General features: G+C 36.0%; 2 protein-coding genes across 6 annotated transcripts; one reads left to right on the top strand and one right to left on the bottom strand.

The window, feature by feature from the left end:
- Positions 1-20: 20 nt before the first annotated feature.
- ND-30 (NADH:ubiquinone oxidoreductase core subunit S3) lies at positions 21-1,010 on the bottom strand. The gene has a single exon (XM_085197431.1). The coding sequence runs from the start codon at positions 904-906 to the stop codon at positions 112-114; it is 795 nt and encodes a 264-aa protein (XP_085053557.1). The 5' UTR covers positions 907-1,010; the 3' UTR covers positions 21-111.
- A 157-nt stretch (positions 1,011-1,167) lies between these two features.
- Positions 1,168-17,712, top strand: tej (tejas). Of its 5 annotated transcripts, none has more exons than XM_085197426.1 (11): positions 1,168-1,340; positions 1,481-1,697; positions 1,892-1,998; positions 2,384-2,576; positions 3,509-3,680; positions 3,933-4,044; positions 5,268-5,514; positions 6,354-6,544; positions 8,434-8,575; positions 11,810-12,157; positions 13,952-17,712. In XM_085197426.1, exons 2-11 carry the CDS (start codon positions 1,509-1,511, stop codon positions 14,885-14,887), a joined length of 2,637 nt encoding a protein of 878 aa, XP_085053552.1. In that variant the 5' UTR covers positions 1,168-1,340; positions 1,481-1,508; the 3' UTR covers positions 14,888-17,712. The 5 variants fall into 5 exon arrangements, with proteins under 5 accessions (XP_085053552.1, XP_085053550.1, XP_085053551.1 ...); XM_085197424.1 differs by having other exon boundaries at positions 1,460-1,697; XM_085197425.1 differs by having other exon boundaries at positions 1,168-1,387.
- The last annotated feature ends 1,300 nt before the right edge of the window (positions 17,713-19,012 follow it).

Genomic DNA, 19,012 nt, shown 5'->3' with positions numbered 1-19,012 from the left:
GTTATAGAAAGGAAACTATATTCAGAGGGCTAATAGTTTTAAAATTTATAACTACATACATTATAGAATATGCTTTTGTTTATATACTTTATTAGACACATATTATTTTCACTACTCTTTCTTGGGTTCACCTGGACTGACAACTTCTTCAGCAACGGGATTACCACGGAAGTTAGGGAATTGCTCCCACGGAGCACTGAGTTCAAATCTTCTAAACTCTTGTGCCAGCTCTAGGGGTTCCACCACAACTCTCTTTTGCTCATCATCATAACGAAGTTCTACATAGCCACTGAGGGGGAAGTCCCTTCTGAAGGGGTGTCCTTCAAATCCATAGTCAGTCAGGATTCTTCTTAAATCAGGGTGGTTTGCAAAGAAGACTCCATACATGTCCCAAATTTCTCGTTCATACCAATTGGCAGCTTTGAAAACTTCGCAGGCCGAGTCAATGGGAGTTAATTCATCTGTATAAGTTTTAACTCTTATCCTAGCATTGTATCGAAGAGACAGTAGGTTGTAGATAATTTCAAATCTGTGGGCGCGGCTGGGCACGTCCATACCGGCGATGTCGACAAGGCTGGCGAATTGTGCGCTATGGTGATCTTTCAAAAATTGAAGTACAGGGATTACACCATCTGATGGGACCAGGACTTCTAATTCATTGCCAGCTGTTATTTGCACTTTTTGTACATATTTGGGCAAACATTCTGCAACATATTTACCGAAGTCAACCAGCTGAGATTTCTGTAAAGGGTCTAATTTAGCTACCGTAGGCCGAGTCTCAACTTGCGGTGCGGCCTGATCGGTTTTGGTAGCAAAGCGTTGCGCACCTGGATATTGGTTATTTTTAAGAATAGCGCAGCCGAGTTTACGGCCAGCACCCAGGGTGCGTTTTAGGAAAAAAGACATTGTTATTAAGTTACTTTGCTCGTTTAAACTTACGTAATTTACGTTTCAGTTTTCGATCGAATATATTGCAGTTCAATATGTCAACATGTCACTTGTCATTGTCAAATTGTAGTAAATCAAATAAATAAAAAAATATGTCTGTATATAATATTTGAATATATGAATATACTATTTGAATATATGAATATACTATTTTAAAAGAATACTATTTGTATTTTATATGTAAATAAAAGTCATGCTATAAATTTCATTTGTAATCTGTGGTTGAAGCATAACATCAACATTCAACAATGTGATATTTGGCAGAGTTAATTAAATTGTTTTCAGTTTTGTTTAGATTTATTATTTTTAGTCTAAGTACTTTAAATATTTGAAATTAAATATATTTATAAACTTGATATATATGTGACCGTGGTATATTTTATATTGTTGCCGTATGTAACCGTGGTTTATTTTGATATTGTTGCTAGGATCTTTTTATGTTGAGTATTTATCTTTTAAATAAGATATTTTATAAAGCACCTTTAAATTTAACTTTTTGAGAATGTTCTAGTTTTAATTATTTCTTATATAGTGGGTAGTAAATATATAGTGTAATAAGCATGGATGAAGAAATTAATAAATTGAAATCGGTGTTGAAGTCGCTAGTAGTGTCTAGTCCAACACAAGTAGATGTGCGTACATTAATGAAGGATTACAGAAACATGATAGGCACCCAATTACCTATATCTAAATATGGATACAAAGATCCTGTGACTTTTCTCAAAGAACGGTGTACTGATTGCTTTTTGGTAAGTACCCTGTGTTTATGCCACGTGCCTATATATATATATATATATATTGTTAGTATTAAGGTACAACTAACATTATATATTATATATTTTTTTTCCATGATATCAGATCAAAAAATATTTCTTCTATTTTATTATTTTGATGGTCAATATGTAAATGTTTGTATGAAAATTGTTTACTGTTTTAATTTTAGGTCAATGGCACTTCAACAAACCCCACATTGACATTAATAGTTACTGATTCAATAAAACACATTGATAAATTTGTGCAAAAACAGAAATCTACACCAATGGTTAAAATGTAAGTAGCTAATTATGTATGTCTAAGATCTTTAATGTATAATTATATAAAATCTATATTATGAATTACTTACGGACAGTTGTAGGGTAAATTCCCACTTGGGGAAATGCAATATTTAATATTTTAATTCCAGTGCTCCTTCTCTCCAAAGAGTGGCATTGAGTTCCACCTTTTATTTTTGTCTTTCTATAAAGTATTTCACACAACAAAGGATTTTCAATCATATGTAACAAAAATACAAAAATATTTTTTCTTTATTCATTTCTTAGTGGTACCTTTTTTTTTTCAAATGTACATAACAATAATTCAACATTATATACTTTTCAGCTTTCTAATATATTAGTATATTTAATCGTTTCTGCACAAAAAAAAATATATCTTTCAGGAAAGGGAAAAGAACTAGTATAGCTGAAACAAAGGTGAACCCTCCCGCAAATAATCTTATTGCCAAAAGTTTTATAAAAAGAAAGCTAGAGCAAAAAACTAAAGACACAAATGAACAGAATAAAGTTAATGGTAATATAAGGACTGAACATCCACTAACAGATAATATTGTACCAAACACTGTGAATGTACAAGTAAGTAAAAAAAAAGTCTTGCTGAGTTTTTTGTACCTAAAAAGAACTTTCTTAGGTTTGAGGCAGTAACATCAGTAAAATAGTATTGCATTATTTGACATTCATAAAATAAAGCTTGTAACTTCTTATAGCTTATTTAAAAAAGATATATTTGAATTTAAATAGTAAATTTTAATTAACTCAACTGTTTTGTATTTTTGTATTAGGATTTGGAGTTTACAGTTAAGTAAGGATTATACATAGTTTATATATATATATATTTATATATATATATGACGGTGCACTGCTATGTATTAGTTTTAATTATAATTTCGCAATTATTACATTTTGATTTTAATTGATTTATGTAATGGATTATATTAGAAGAATATTTAAACTGGAGCGGGTAACCCCGAATAGGGTAGTAGGTGTAGCCACGAGGAATAGCAGATGTCATGGGTTGACAGCTATGGTGTGAGATGTTCGTCAACTAACCTATTGGCTCCTAATCTATTGTAATTTTGTTAATCTTGTGATATTTATTGTAAAACTTTTATGTAAACGAATAATAAGACATTGTAGAATATAGCTGTGACTTTTATTTAAACATCACTGTTGCTACAATGCCCACAAATGAATAGTGACAGCCAAGACCGCTTTGAGGCCCCTTCTGATGCTTCTACATATATATATATATATATATATATATATATATATTTATTTATTTAATATTTGAAGTACTCACTTTATATTAATTAAATAGTAATATTTGAAGCTGTCACGGCAAAGAAGCACATGCAACTGTAAACCAAACAGAATGAAATATCTAATATTTTTATTTCCACACTAGCACTAGTAAAGCTAAAAAAAAGTTTTATTTATATTTAGTTACAAGCCAAGAGTAAATGAAATAAATACAGGTAATATTTAAAAAATGTATATTACTTTTCTAGATAAAAACTAACACTGAGTACAAAAGATATGATGTACAAGAAAATGACACCGGCACTCAAAGTGATTTACAAAACTTCCTAAAGAAGCGGAGTGCACTAAACAGTCAAAGTCAGTCAACCAGCGACGGATCCAGTGAGAAAGATGAACAATCTGGCAGACTGACCTCATCTTGTATGTATTGTTTTCTTTAGCTTCACACTGTATCCCATTTAAAAAATGAATAACGAGTAGTTCACTGTGACACAATGATCTACCTTGTCTTCTAATTTAGTTTAATAAACAATAGTTAAAGTTAATTATGAAGAATTTTGATTCCTTTAATTTGGAGCTAAAATCTTAAACTAAAATTATATTATCAGATTATGAACTATCTTATGATATTAAATAAAATCCATGTAATCAATTTATAAATTATTTTTTAAGCTTCAAGCAGTACCAAAAAGAGGCAATTAGAGGAATTAAATGAAAAAATAATGTATGTTATAAATGAACATCCAAATGGCGTGTGGTGCACTGACCTGCTGAGGTTGTATAGGTGTGGGATTTTTTTTATTTTATTCACTATGACTATACTGACATTTTAAAGTTTGTTAATGACTATTTAATTAATGTGTTATGGTACTTAATACTACTACTACTTAATATTATGTAGTTATCTTATGAGGTACTTAGGAAGATACAAAGGTTCAGCAGGAGGGTTACAAGATCACAAAATTTTATACTTAATTATTTTAAAAAAATATATAAATTAAAACTTAAAGTAAATACATTTAAGATTATAGTCTTTAATATCGGAAAAATAATAATTAATCTTAACCTAACTTAATATAAATATATAACTGTCGCATTTGACTCTCTGTTTTCTCTGGCTACCTCAATAGGGATACAGCATAGGCATGTAAAATATGTAGGGAACTATTATTTATATTTATAGTTTATTTAATATATTGTGTCATTGATATATTTCAACACTGTATTTTATTTATTCATCATTTATATACATACATACATTTAATAGAATTTCTATATTTTATAGTAAGTATTCATATTTAGTTTATTTATATGAGAGCACTCGCTGCCTTAGACTGAACCGGTGAGGAGTCGTAATATTTACGCCTAGCCCCTTGTCGCCGGCATATTTTATTATAACAGTCGATGCTTGCCATTCAATACGCTTTATACTAGCTATTTCTTAATATTGTAATTATCGTGTACTCTTTTATATATATGTTTGTGGTTGACTTTTGTATAAAGTGTTTTTATAAATCAATTATTAATATAATCCATACCTATATTATAAATTCGAAAGTAACTCTGTCTGTCTGTCTGTCTGTCTGTCTTTTACGCAATCAGGGCCAAACCGCTAATTTAATTGTGATAAAATACTCATATAGAGACACTTGAGGGTCTCCTCCCAAAATGTGCTTACTTAACGTATCTTTCTATTGAAAACTGAAAATAATTTCATTAATATATTTAATAAATATTCGTATAGTTCAAGCGGGCGTAGCCGCGTTCGGGTCCACTAGTTGATTTAAAAAAAAGTCCCGCCGAGTTTCTTGCGCCGGTAGTTTTCAGGTCTGAAGCCATAACTTTAGTGAACTGGTGGTAAATTATTTAACGTTCAAAACATGAAGCATGCAGATTCTTGTTTTGACTTAATACAGCTTGTGCTCGGCCGTCTGTTGTGTGTACTGAATATGTTAAATGATTTTTTATTTTGAAGAGATTCTTTAGGGTCAGGGTTTTATGTTACAGAGCGCGCTTCAACCGCGAGTTAGATTTCATCCGCTTCGGCTTCACGAGCGTCCTCAGCTTGGTGTGCGCGCTGGAACATGTGCGCGCGTCCCAGCGGGCCGGGGGCGATTGGCTGCTGAGCGACGCACGCCGGCCCGCGCCACCCCGCGCCCCGCCGCTTGCCCGCGCGCCACTCGTGCCGACCGCCGCCCGCGCGCCCCGCGCCCCTGTTGACCCCGACGACGCGTTGCCTGGCGACTGGGAGTGTGTGAGTACATAATATGTTATATTAGTCGTGGTGCAAAACACAAGTCTGCCTTGCCTGACTGTAAACGCGACATGTTGTGGGTTCGATTTCCTAACTCGAGAAAATGAAATATTAAATATTTTTATATCCTCGCTCTGGTAACGAGACAAAGCGCGACGGTGAGTTCTGCTATTCAACACGTAATGCGTCCAGAATACGACGAATAGTAGGTAACGGAAGTATTTTAATGGGGACAAAGTATGTTAACTAGGTTCATATGTTCCCTCTGCTTATTACCCCCTGCCATGTGTAAGTTATAATGTGAAGCTATAAAAAAATATTAATTAAATATACCAATACTGTATGATCTTAACTGTAACAGTCTAAACTAAAACACCCTGTTTGTAATGATCTACACTCACTGAAAGTTATAATAAGTAACCACTGCTACTAAATAAAAAAAACATTCCACCATTCAATAGTGCTTGTAATAAATTTATTAAAAAAACCGGTTAAGTGCGAGTCGTACTCGCACGCCGAGGCTTTCGTACTAATTTCAGGATGGTAGGTAAACAGGAAATACACTATAAAACTCATAAGAGTTTACAAATTTAAGTTTGTAATGTTTTTTTTCTGACCTGAAAGACCTGAATATTTCTTATAATTAATATATTTGATATAAATTTCAACTTGATACCTACGTATCTACATGTGTATGTGTTGTGTGAATGTAGATGCGATCTTGAGATAAATGATCTTGACAGACGGAAAACAACGTGATCCTAAGTAAGATAGGGTTCCGTTATAACTTGAATTTATTTAGAGACAACAATTCCCATTATCAGAATTCTGTTCACCAGCAGGCAGACACGTACCCAGTGGACTGTCTTCACTTCGTGGAGAGCATCCCCTCAGCGTCGGTGGAGGGCATCCAGGGCGGGGACATGGTGGAGGTGGCTGTGGCGGAGGTGTACTCCCCCTCGCACTTCTGGATGTTGCGCCTGGGGCCGGAGTACAGCATGGCCTTGGACGTCATCATGGATGAAATGAAGTTAGTAACTAAAGGGAAGGTTCTCTCTGATTACCCTGTTGTGTGCGGGATGCCGCGTCAAGCTGATGTGATTTTTTTATTTTTTTTTATATACCTTCCACCAAGCTGGTATCAAGCTTAAACCTAACCAATGTTTGCAATTAAACACTGTATAATTCCGTTTCAATGGCACCAATCAATATTAAACTATATCAATTTTATACATATTTTATAAAATTTACAACTGGATGGAACCAATTTGGATTCATACACTACCACTCTACCATAGAACAAGTTCACCGAGTTTGTGAAGTTATAAGAAACATCTTCGAAAATAAAGAATATTTCTCTGCGGTCTTCCTAGATATCCAACAAACGTTCGATAAAGTTTGGCACAAGGGTCTTCTCTGCAAACTGAAAAAATCAGTTCCACATAGCTATTTTCTGTTGATGCAATCATACCTGTCAGACCGCATATTCCAAATCAAAGAGGATGGAGAATTTTCAGATTTTTATAATATAAAAGCAGGCGTCCCAAGGATCTGTACTGGGCCCGCTACTATACACATTGTACACGTCAGACCTTCCAGAAACATATAATATAACTACCGCTACCTTTGCTGACGGTACCGCTATTCTCGCTAGTAGCAAAAACCCTTCTCTTGCATCTGCTACCCTCCAAAAAGAGCTTGATAGGATAAACGACTGGCTTCAAAAGTGGAAAATCAAAGCTAGTCCTACAAAGTCCGCATAAATCACTTTCACTCTTAGAAACAAAGATTGTCCACCAGTTAAATTAGGAAACAACTACTTACCTCAGACTGATACTATCAGATACCTTGGAATGCACCTGGACCGCAAACTGATTTAGAAAAACATATAAAAACAAAAAGAGATGAAGTCAACTTACGATATAGAAATATGTACTGGTTAATGGCGCGCAACTCAGTTGTATCCATGGATAACAAACTTCTAATCTATAAGACCTTAGCCTATCCATAATATCTATCCATAATATCGATATCTATCATATCTATCCTTAAGCCAGTCTGGACTTATGGTCTCCAACTCTGGAGAAGTGCATGCAATTCCAACCTTTTAATTATGCAGAAGAGCATCTTAAGAGACATAGCCAATACACCATCATGCTTTATAATAAATGCCGAAATATATAAAGCATTAAAAATCACACACAGTAAAAGATGAAATAAGGATCTCAGCTCAAAGATATAAACACCGGCTAAGTAATCACCCTAATATCCTCGCACAGCTCACCTCGACAAAAAATCAGCTTCATGCTGTATCCCACAGTGGGGTAGGCAGAGAGAACCTAATGTTAAGACGCTCTGTTCCTCACTTTCTGCCGAATTCTGGAGGCATTGCGTGTTGAGTGACAGAGCTCAACGCCGCTTGGACGCGACACCAGAGCCAAGAAATGTTGAGAACCAGAGCCAAAATATAAAAGTAAATAAATATTTTAATATTTCGAGTCCCCACTCGATCACAACCCAAAACCATCTTGCTTTCATCTTACAGTCACACTCTTGTGTCGCTGCGCCACGATGGCCATTTATCAATATTTAGTATAGTTTGTCTGAAAGTCCGTGCGCTTGTGCACCCTAATCTTGCAAACAAAACTACTACTAACTATTGGATTTTGGTAAACTTCTCTTAACACTTACTATTACTTTAATTTGAATCGCTTCATAAATAAAGAGTTATAACAATATTAAGTAGTTTCTTGGACAATATTGCTACAATTGGTTCAGCCAAGCCATCTTTAGTTTTCAATGTATAGATATTGTTTTTAAAATTATAAAATGTTATTTAATTGGAAAATAATTCAGATAGCGAAATGATAAAATAGTGTCTTCGAGTCGCTAGTAACATATACTATCACGAATTTCCAGTCTATACTACAAATGGGGTTCGGGCCGCGAGCGCGCGCTGTCGCCGGCCGCCGTGCGCGTGGGTCAGTACTGCGCCTGCGCCTACGACGGAGATTGGCACCGCGCCATTATTGTGAAGATCGTCGACAGCGACACTGTTAAGGTACTTATGCACTGTCATACTTATCTTACAATATTTTTTAATGATATATTGTTAGAAAACAGAATCGGTAAATATAAGAAAATTAACTACTTCTGAAGGTCTCATTCACTTGTAACATTAAATAACACAATAGGTACCATTAAATAGAACAGACTCACAGCATTACCGCTAACGACTTTCCCGAACCACAACTGACTTGCAGGAAGGGGAGCGGGCTGAGTGAGGTCCAGCATAGATGATGAGCCAGCACGCTACTGAGTGAAACGACGGTGGCGGGGATCGTCACCGCTCGCTCGCACTGAAATTTCGCTTTTAATATGATACTTGAGAATTGATTTATTTAAACACTTTTTACTTTTACCAATTCTATAAAATAATAAATGTGTTAAAATATTAAAAGAAAGTGGCTGAACCTTGGACAGGTGAGAATAATTCTAGTGACATTGAACGAAATATTATGCTTTAAGGTATCTTCTGTGTGAAGTGAAGTGAATCTGAAGGCCGTAAAGGGCCATTTTCTAGACGAGACCATTACATCAGTCAGAATCTCAGCCCCTAGCGCTAAAGCTATGGCACCACCTAAAGTCCCTGAAAGTCGTACGAGATGCGAAGTTAAAAATTATGGACTAGATCAGAGGAAAGGAGGGAAAATAAGAATACCTTGTGGTATTATCGCCGACGAAATTAGTTTTAGTTCGGCGTTAATTCGTCAACCTCGTTGGATTTGAGCATTGGCGGTTGCCAATATTTCCATTGGCAGTGGATGGTGTGCGCATCGATACAGAGGACGCGCTCTTTGACTCTTCTGTGGTTCCTACAAACTCAAAAGCTAAAAAGTCTCCCTAGTAAGTGAAAGTGAAAGAGATGAGAAATCAGGCGACGAGTGATATGAGGTCGTTTATCAAAAATAACCTGATGCTGTAGAAAAAATTTAACCGTAGTTTTGCTCATAGCTTTTGCGTAGCAGTGAGGACAGTCGAAGCAACGCTACAGGAAATAATGCGACGTGATGCTGTTAACGAAACTATACGTAGGTTGGACAAACAAAATCACGAATTGCGAGGAGAATTTTCCAGTATGGGTGAGGAAGTTGGTAAGCTAACATCAGAGACTAGTCACATGAAGAATCAAAGTTATAGTGGGCCTACCAGGGCACTCTATACGCCACGTTCCTTTGCCTTGTCAGCGCTGAACTATAGAGCGGGATTGCGGATTGGCAGATGTATACCGGGTATTCAACCCACTAAAATCTCAGCCTCCATAGCACGTTTCGCCAACTTCTTCTTGAACACTGGTTCAAGAAGAAGTTGGCTGGTCCTGGAAGACTGGAGGAACAGCCTCGATCTTCCTCCGGCCGGCGGGTGGTCCACAGGCGGTAGGATCCGACGCCCTTAACAGACCGGTCCCACGGCACGACTCCAGTCAGCATTCACCCGCCTTCACCGGAGATGGTCTAATGCGTGAAACCGGAAAAGCAAATAGGGTCTCTAATAGACCAGGAACTGCTAGCTTTAAATCCGATATTTTTCAGGTCATAAGACCTGCCTTGGGAAAAAATACTTCACCCCGCAAACTTCAGCTCGCTCTATTGTCATAGATGAGGAACAAATACAAGTTAACCTTAAGGTTAAAACAATACAGATATTAACAGTTCCTTATCGTAATTAGCTTACGCGTCAGATAGTGTGTGACAGGTGGTCGCAGGGAGCCCACGGGTGCTTAGAGGGAGGAAAGTATCCATGACACTGCCACGTCAACGTTAAGATACTAGACTACCATCTCAGTAAAATGGTCATATTTTGTCTATTTTAGATAATGTGTGTTTTTGAATTACTTCCCGTTATTTTAGAATTTAATTAAATTTACATTTATATATTTATGCTTAAAAATAAAAATACGAAATTTCTCTTCTAAAGAATAATCAAAACCTAACAAAGACTTTTTCTTCTCATCATAATGGAAAAATTTAAAATGATACCGCATCAGTATAATTCTAAAAATTAAGCCACATCAGTCGCAGAGGGTTAAATTCCTTGACATAAAATAGAACATAGAAGTCGAGGAGTCGCTTTATTGGCAATATGTTGGCAAATTTAGTAAATTGACTAGAAATAATCAAAATCTTTTATTTTTAGTAAATTTGTCAACAAGATAAAAACAACATATATTCTTAAAAAAATCTTATCTATCATACAGTTTAACATCAATGGGATGCGCCTTACTCACGTACGGTCGTTTGATCCCGATGCGAGGAGGCTATCGTGGCTTACAAGCGTGCAACTGTAAATGGTTGTGGGTTCGTTTTTTACTAGGTAAATCAACGATTTAATATTTTTACTCCCTCGTTCTGGCAATGACAGTAACAACTAACGATTAAAGCGTTTAGTTCTGCCACTCAACACGCAAAACCTCAATAATTTGGCGGAAACTGGGAAACGAAATGTCTTGATCGGGAACGAAGTGTCTTAACACAAGTGTCTGCAAGTTCCCTGTCCCTCTCCCACTGCTATAAATATATTTAGTTTTAATATTCTAAATAGTCATTTCTTGGGCGACAATAGATATCCATTGTGCATAGAAAAATAGGTCAGTAGGAAACATATAAGAAAAAAAAAGATTAAAACAATTATCAAAATTAATACATCCACTCCATGCGTGTTTTAGTCCAGACCAACTAATATTCGTCGCAAATATTGGCCAAATAATGAAAAATTTGTATTTAATTGTTTAATACTGATTTTATAAAGCACACTGACGCATTTTGGCACGTCCGCACGTCGACTAAGGTTGGACCATACTAAACTCGAATAAGAACACATAGTTCTCCGTGCTCGTATTTTTTTGCCGTTTTTTAGACTGTAATCCTTAATCTAGAGTATAATTGATCGAAGAAGTTGCCTTAATGATCGTCTAACTTCACAAGAAGATTGTACCTTAAGAAGAAGAAGTTATATGGTCTTGTAACGAAAACGTCAATGTAACTTTTATTCATATGTTATTTGTAATGTAATAAATGCACTTAGCATTTATTTAAAAGATCAACTGACGGGACGTCAGCAGTGTAACATGACGTCCAGCGTTTTTTCAATTAGCATTGAAATGTATTTTTGTGGTACTTGTCGATTTAATATTTTTTTGTATTTAGTAGTTATTAGGACTGCATTGAATTAGGAATTAATCGGACTCTTTTTAATTTGGGTGCCCCCATTAACCAAACATCACATTCCCTGGCAGGTGCGTTACATAGACTATGGTACGGTGGACCGCGCGGAGGCGGGTGCGCTGCGGCTGCTGCGACGCGCGTGGGCGGCGCTGCCGGCGCAGGCGTTGCGGGCGCGCCTCGCCGCCGTGCGTCCCGCCGCCGACGGCGCGCGTTGGCCGCGCACCGCCGCCGCTGCCTTCCTGCACCTCGTGCGCGACGCTCGCCTCGTGGCCAACGTGGTGGCGCGTCACGCCTCCGCGCTAGAGGTTGTGCTGGTCGATACCTCCGCCGCGCACGACCGCGTCATCGGCGACGAGCTCGTGCGCGCTGGCCATGCGGACGCGCGCCACGCGCCGCACGCCGCGCCGCACGCGCTCACGGTGAGTTCGTGTAATGAAACGTTCCGTCCCGCTCCGCCACTGTTGCTGCAGAGGCGGCGGGCGCTGCTTGATCTGTTAAAGTAGCGTGCGCAGATAAGATATACGTACATATCATGCATAGTACGCTTGGTTTTTCTTTATTTTGTTTTCAAAACTGTAGATATTATAAGACTGTATGGTGTTTTAGTAATAAATAAATCCAAATTTGATCTTTTTATTTTTAAGAAATAATTTTATATTATTTTGACAAAAGTTGCTAAATATTATTCTTTTATACACTACTTTCTAAAATACAGAAACACAACATAAGTCTTTATTATGTATAGATTTAGAATTTTTTTAAAAAAAATTTTTTTAATTTATATATTTTTACTTATTTAATTGAGGCAAAGCTGAGATATCCAATTTGTAATACTTTAATTTTCAATTTTGTTTTTTTTTTTTAATGATTGGAAACCTAATAAACCCATACCCATATTATAAATTCGAAAGTAACTCTGTTTGTCTGTCTATCTGTCTTTTACGCAATCAGGACCAAACCGCTAATTTAATTGTAATAAAGGACTCTTAAAAAAAGAATGCTTCAAAAAGTCCGCGATGATATATGTTTATCTCTGAAGGTTGAGCAAAAGTAACCATTTTAATGAATTTACTTTAAATTTATCGGGATTTGTTAATGTATTTTCTATAATTTGATATTCATCCTTATAAAAATGAATATAATAGTCACTTTTAACATTTCATCTGGATAGAAATTATAATTTATTGTATAAGATTCTAATAAATAATTAAGGAGATGTCACTTTCGGGTTCGGATTGACCTAGCCTCCGAGTGGCATAGTATGACCGACGCGAACGGGCAGATGAGTTTGATGCTTTTGTAAATTTTTATACATTTTCGAACTACCGTTAATTTTTATGTAATTTTTTTCTGTTTATGATTTGTACTTTTCTTTGGGTCTCTTCGAACTCTATTATAAGAGAACCAAAGTGCAGTTTAAAAAGCAGTTAATTTCTTGGTGCGGTGTAAAGTTTGGTCCTGCATGACATTCCCCACTACTTTTTATTTAATATTATTTAAGTATATTTAGGAAAGAACGTTTGGTTATCTCAGTTCGGTTATCTATACCGATGTTATACACTTAAAATATCATAATTTAAATAATTTGGGATTTTATTTGATATTGTTCGCAAAAATTATCCTACTTAATATAAAAAATGTTTAGTAGCGTGCACGGCATACTTTAGGTACTTTTTCTTATATTAAGAATTTCCTTTATTTCTTTTGTTTGTTCATTTCAATTACTCAGATACTTTTTCTACTAATAAATCTCCACTTTTTTCTTTTTAATTTATTTTTTTATTTAGGCTTATATTTTCTTACTAATTCTATTGAAAACTGAAAATACTGAATTAACTGAAAATTTCATAAATATATTAAATAAATATTCGTATAGTTCAAGCGGGCGTAGCCGCGTCCGGGTCCGCTAGTACTATTATATTTTAGTATGTTTCTAAATTATTTTTTTTTCACATTAAGTATAGGAAAATATTTTAGAAAACATACAAAGTTTGTTCTTCTGAGAGATGCTAACAACCAAATTAAATTATAACTAAGCGTATAAAAATTTCGACGTAGCTTCATGAGAGTGTGTTGCTAAGTGGTCGGGACGCTTGGACGGTTTCGAAAAGAAGTGGATTCGAATCCTGCTACGATCAAATTTCTATACGTTATCTATAATATTTAACTAGGCGTGTAGGTTCTCAGCAGTGGTACGTATGGCATGGTTGCAGAGGGCGGAGTGGTACCTGCACCCGTCGTTCGAGGCGCTGGAGGCGGCCAACACGCCCAGCTACGCGGAGCTCAACGCTCTCCTTCGCCTGCACCTCGCGCCTGACTGCGTTGACGCCTACCGCCTGCACGTGCCGCCCGCGCCTTTCTCCTCCCCCTCCACCTCCCCTCCGTCCTCCTCGTTGCCCTCCCCATTGCCCTCCCCGTCCCCGTCCCCGTCCCCGTCCCCTTCGCCCCCGCCACACACCACCACCTCTGAAGCTAACAGCTCTCTCCAGCTTCCGCAGTTCTCCCTCGCCAGCTCCGACCCCGCCAGCTCCGACCCCGCCATCACCTGTGTGTCCTTACCGCAGCCCCCAGTTGACCACAGGTACACGCCCCGCTTCAGCTCGCCCCCGCGACTTTCGCAAGCTCCTGAAGCTGACAGCTCCCCACAGTACTCTCCCCGCGTCGCTAACCAGCGCCCAACAACCTTCAACCGCGTGCCCCTATTGCCGACGCCCGACTCCTCCCTCCGCATGGAGCACAGGGTCGCCCCCCGCTGCGGCCCGCCCCCGCGATCCCCGCCGCTACCACCCGTACACGGACCTCATCTCATTCCCCACTTCGGCTACATGTCGCCTCCGTTCTATGTACCAATCGGTATGGAACCTATACCGATGTACATACCCCAAGCGTATACCACGAAGAGATCACAAACCCCGGGGGTTTGTCTATCTACGGCCGACTGTGAGGCCTTTACTGCCCTCAGTAGGGATAACCCTGCAGCGGCCCAAAAGTTTATGCTAGAAGCTATATCTAAGAACTTTAGAGTCCCCAAAAATAATGGAAACCATAACCTCAACAGTACTACACAATTAAATGTTCCTTCCACCAAATTAAATCCTAATGCGCTTGAATTTACATGTCCTCCACCTGGTTTTGAAAGTTTTAAATAAATGTCTTTTTTTTTTTGCTTTGCTTACTCTTTTTCAATTATATAAGATAAGAAATCTTATGACTTTTTTTAAACTTTCTCTTATTGGATAGGTAGGTATCTTGTATTAATTACTCATATATATTTAGAATTTTAGTTCTTTTTCTGATTTTGATTTTGCTTAGCCAGTGACATTTATCTTCTTAATCTTGATTATTAACTGACATAAGTGAGACTTATTAAAATAATTTGAAGGATACACGGATAAAGTAAATCTGAATATCAGTTTATATATCTAGAGATATTTTTTCGGGGAGCTGGACTTTGGTCAAATATATTCGTGTAAATATTGTTTTTTTTTTTTAATTTCGGGCAATTTTTGTTATAAGTAAAATTTATGGTGCGGGCACGGTCCACCACAGTCTCCTCCCCCCTCCCCTCCTACGCCCATGTATATAAATACACATATACGTATTATACATATTTTTAAAACACATATAATACATATTTTTAAATAAAATATGACAAATGTGTTAAATATCTCAGCTTTGTTTACATATTTACTTGAATTTATATATGTATTAATTTTAACAAGTGTAAATAAAAAAATGCAAGGAAAATATTTTATTAGCTCCACACGCTGTATCCCGCACATAGTAGGGTAGGCAAGTGGAATCGGCATTGCGTTTTATTCTACTGCGTGGGAATCGAACCCACAACCGTCGAGATTACTGAGTAAACATAGTGGCATGCTTGTGCCCATGCGTCACGACGACTTCAAAATATTACTTAATTATATAATTTAAGAATATATGAGTTAAGTGACTATTTTCGTAAAATTATTATATATACAGTAGAAACTCGATTAAAAAACTCGAAATAAACTCGATTATCCGGGCCTGAATTATACAGATTCGCGATTATCCGGACTATCAACCGCGATAACCGACCTTGTAAATGCGTACTTAATTTATTTGTTTATGTCACCGTAACATTATAAAAACTGTTAGTTCATAATTTAACTCTCGAAATTATAAACTATCGAAATATTGTAAACTCTTTAAACGCTGGGCCTGATTGGTCGCTTGCACAGCAAAATCCATCAATACGCGTTGTGACCACAGAGCTTAGAATCTAAAAAGGTGTCAATAAAATTATACTTTATTTATTACTAGCGGCCCGCCCGCGGCTTCGCCCGTTGTACTACATGATTATTCATTTAATAAACAGAGTTGACTGACAGTCAAATGTGTTGATGTCAATGAATAATTTAAATTACTCGTTCAGAAACAGCCTTCGATGTTAAATTATTGATTTGGGTAAGGATTTATAATTTTCTTTGTAAAATAACTGTAATGATTGCATATTACAAAAAATACCCAAATCGAATCGAATAATCCAATATTGAAATCGAATCCATAATAATTAATAGAATAAATGAATCGAATATCGAATCGTAAATATTTAATTGAGAACCTCCTCTTTGTTTTGAAAGGCGGTTGAAAATACAGATTTATCACAAACAAATACAGATTTTATTATAAGTATAAGTATAGATATGGATTGCTATATATTTGCAGGGAAACTCACGCCTCATGATTTTGATAAAACAAACTTTACATGAGTTAAAACAAAGTAATTGGTGAAAGTTTTAAGTAAATCGGTTCAATACTTTCGGAGATAAACGTGATCATACACACAGACAGACAGACAAGAAATTAAAAAAAATATTTTTTCTTTCTTAAGTGTATCTCTATTCATTTCAATCAAAAATACTAATTGTACAGACAAAATATTTTTACTGTTTTATTATATATAGAGATGTGATATAAAGTATGTTGTATTGAGAATATTTTCTAATATATTCGAAAATAAAAAAATAAACAATTAAGATTATATACTGTGACTTTGGTATTTATGTACTAACACTTCCAGGTAAACGGATATTTAAGTGCAGGCAGTGTTAGGTTAGGTTAGATATTTTGAAATTTAAAAGTTTCTAATCTAACCTACACTTAAAAATCGCCTAATTTGTAGCTGCGGTGGCGTTAGTACATAAATGATATTTTTTACTATTTACATATATTGAGCCTACTGGAGTGGTTTTTGACCTGTATGGTGAATTTTTGCGCTTGACAATGTCGGTTCACGGTTTTTATAATCTTACGGTGACATATATAAGGCGTATGTTGGAAAATGTATTTTTTTTTAATAAACGTTGAAATTCTTTTAATAGTTTGTCTTTTATTAGACAACAATTTTGTGCTACATGTGCACAAAACCAGATTTTCTTTATGCATTCGATTAACTGGATAACTAATGACGGACGACAATTAGTCCGGTTAATCGAGTTTCCATTGTATTTTCAAAATTGTCATTGTCTAAAATACTTTCAATTGTTGTTAAGTGTATGTGAATAGTCTTACTTGTAGAACATTATCCAAAGTTGTTCTTATATTTAATATGTAATTAAATAGATATTTTTGTATGCTAAGTATCATTATTAAGTGAAAAATGTATACTTCGGTGTACATTTATCCTATATAACTGTGTTAAGCAATAATAAGCAAGTGTTGCCATATATGAGTATTATATTATTACCTCATAAAACCAATTAATCTTAAGTTTTTACTTATTTGTACGTTGTCACAGCAACGTAATTCACTATCTCATTCCTTAAATTAATTAAATAAATTGCTAATTTTTGGTGCTTTTTGGCCAATGTTTAAAATTATAATTTGTTGATTTTCTGTGTTTAATAAAATTGATTCTGTGATAGTGCTAGCGAATCATAATGAGGATAACTTTGTTATATTTTTTGATCTTTGAATAAAAAGTTGACGAATATTGTTGCTTTTATTATCCTTATTGTTTTTGTCACTTGCAAATGCCACGTGCGTGTGAAATTATGTAAACACATAGAGATAACCTAGTAAGAATACTAGTTTTACCCATATTTGCCCACCCCTAGTTCTTTAATAAATGTTTTGAATTAAAAGAAAATAAGAAAAGGAAATATTTTACATATATGAAAGATAAATGATAAGCGAGAGTGCAAAATGCAGTTAGAATTTAGGCAGATCAAGAATATATAAATAAATCATATAAATCATGCTGTAACTGATTTATACCTGTATACGAGCTCGTGCCTACGAGATGTATCCCGCACACAGCACTGTAGGCAGAGGAGACTGTAAACGCGACGCGTTGTGGATTCGATCCCCACTAGAGGAAATGAAATATTTATTTAAATTTATATTTTGGTTTCTTCGCTGTGGTGTCGAGGCAAAGCGTGGCGTTGATTTTCGACACTCAAGACACAATGCCTCTAGAATTCGGCAGAAAGTGGGTAACGGTTTCTCTCTGCTTACCGTGATGTGTGCGGGATACAGAGTAAAGCTGATTTAATTTTAATTTAACTGATACATAAAACTTGTTCTTGTATTCGTGCATTTGTAAACATGCAATGAACACGTCCCAATTAAATTATAAGAAGTAGTTGTGCAATAATTTTTAGTTATTGTTTTGTGGCGTATAAAAAGTATAATACACAATTAAAGTAGTTAAATATCATCAGTCTTGCATTAAGAACTTCATCAACGGTTCACATTCAACGTAGTTCAACCGACGCCATTCAAACGTATTTATTCAGCCTCACGTTGTATCCCGTACACAGCAAGGTAGGCAGATGGAACCTAGTGTTAAAACACTCCGTTCCCCATTTTCTGCCGAATTCTGGAGGCATTACGTGTTGAGTGGCAGAACTCAACGACTCAAACGTATTTTGTTTTACTTTTTCCGTTTTTTATGTTAATTCAGGGTAAAACTTGTTTTTAAAAAGACAATAAAATAAAATTGTAGATTTGCTACAATATTGAAAGGACATGTTCTCACTGACTGAGGTAAGACGCACACACAGCCGTAACCGCTGATGGTAGAAACGATAAATTTGGACAGATGTTTATTTTCGTAATCTGGACATCCACTAAGAAGGAATTTTGAATAATTTTAATCCTAAAGGGATGAAATTGGGGTTGAAAATATGTATAGATTTTTTTTTAAATCTCCACCGATTTTAAAAAGATTTCAAAAAACGCTACAAGTATCCGATCGAATCATAGACTATGAGAAGTTTATATGTAATCTA

The sequence above is a fragment of the Heliconius melpomene genome, chromosome 14 (assembly GCF_056956725.1).
Source record: "Heliconius melpomene rosina isolate 202511_hmr_F chromosome 14, ASM5695672v1, whole genome shotgun sequence".
Taxonomy (NCBI): domain Eukaryota; kingdom Metazoa; phylum Arthropoda; class Insecta; order Lepidoptera; family Nymphalidae; genus Heliconius; species Heliconius melpomene.
The sequence above is the reverse complement of the archived record's forward strand: the minus strand, read 5'-3'. Positions and strand labels throughout refer to the sequence as shown.

What these genes read in the sequence shown, in the direction of transcription:
- ND-30 (XM_085197431.1), bottom strand. Translation starts at nt 906, where the DNA reads ATGTCTTTTTTCCTAAAACGCACCCTGGGTGCTGGCCGTAAACTCGGC.
- tej (XM_085197426.1), top strand. Translation starts at nt 1,509, where the DNA reads ATGGATGAAGAAATTAATAAATTGAAATCGGTGTTGAAGTCGCTAGTA. An exon ending in TGCCTGGCGACTGGGAGTGT is followed by an intron (nt 5,515 to 6,353) that starts GTGAGTACATAA and finishes TCTGTTCACCAG; the next exon opens with CAGGCAGACACGTACCCAGT. An exon ending in CCGCGCCGCACGCGCTCACG is followed by an intron (nt 12,158 to 13,951) that starts GTGAGTTCGTGT and finishes GCATGGTTGCAG; the next exon opens with AGGGCGGAGTGGTACCTGCA.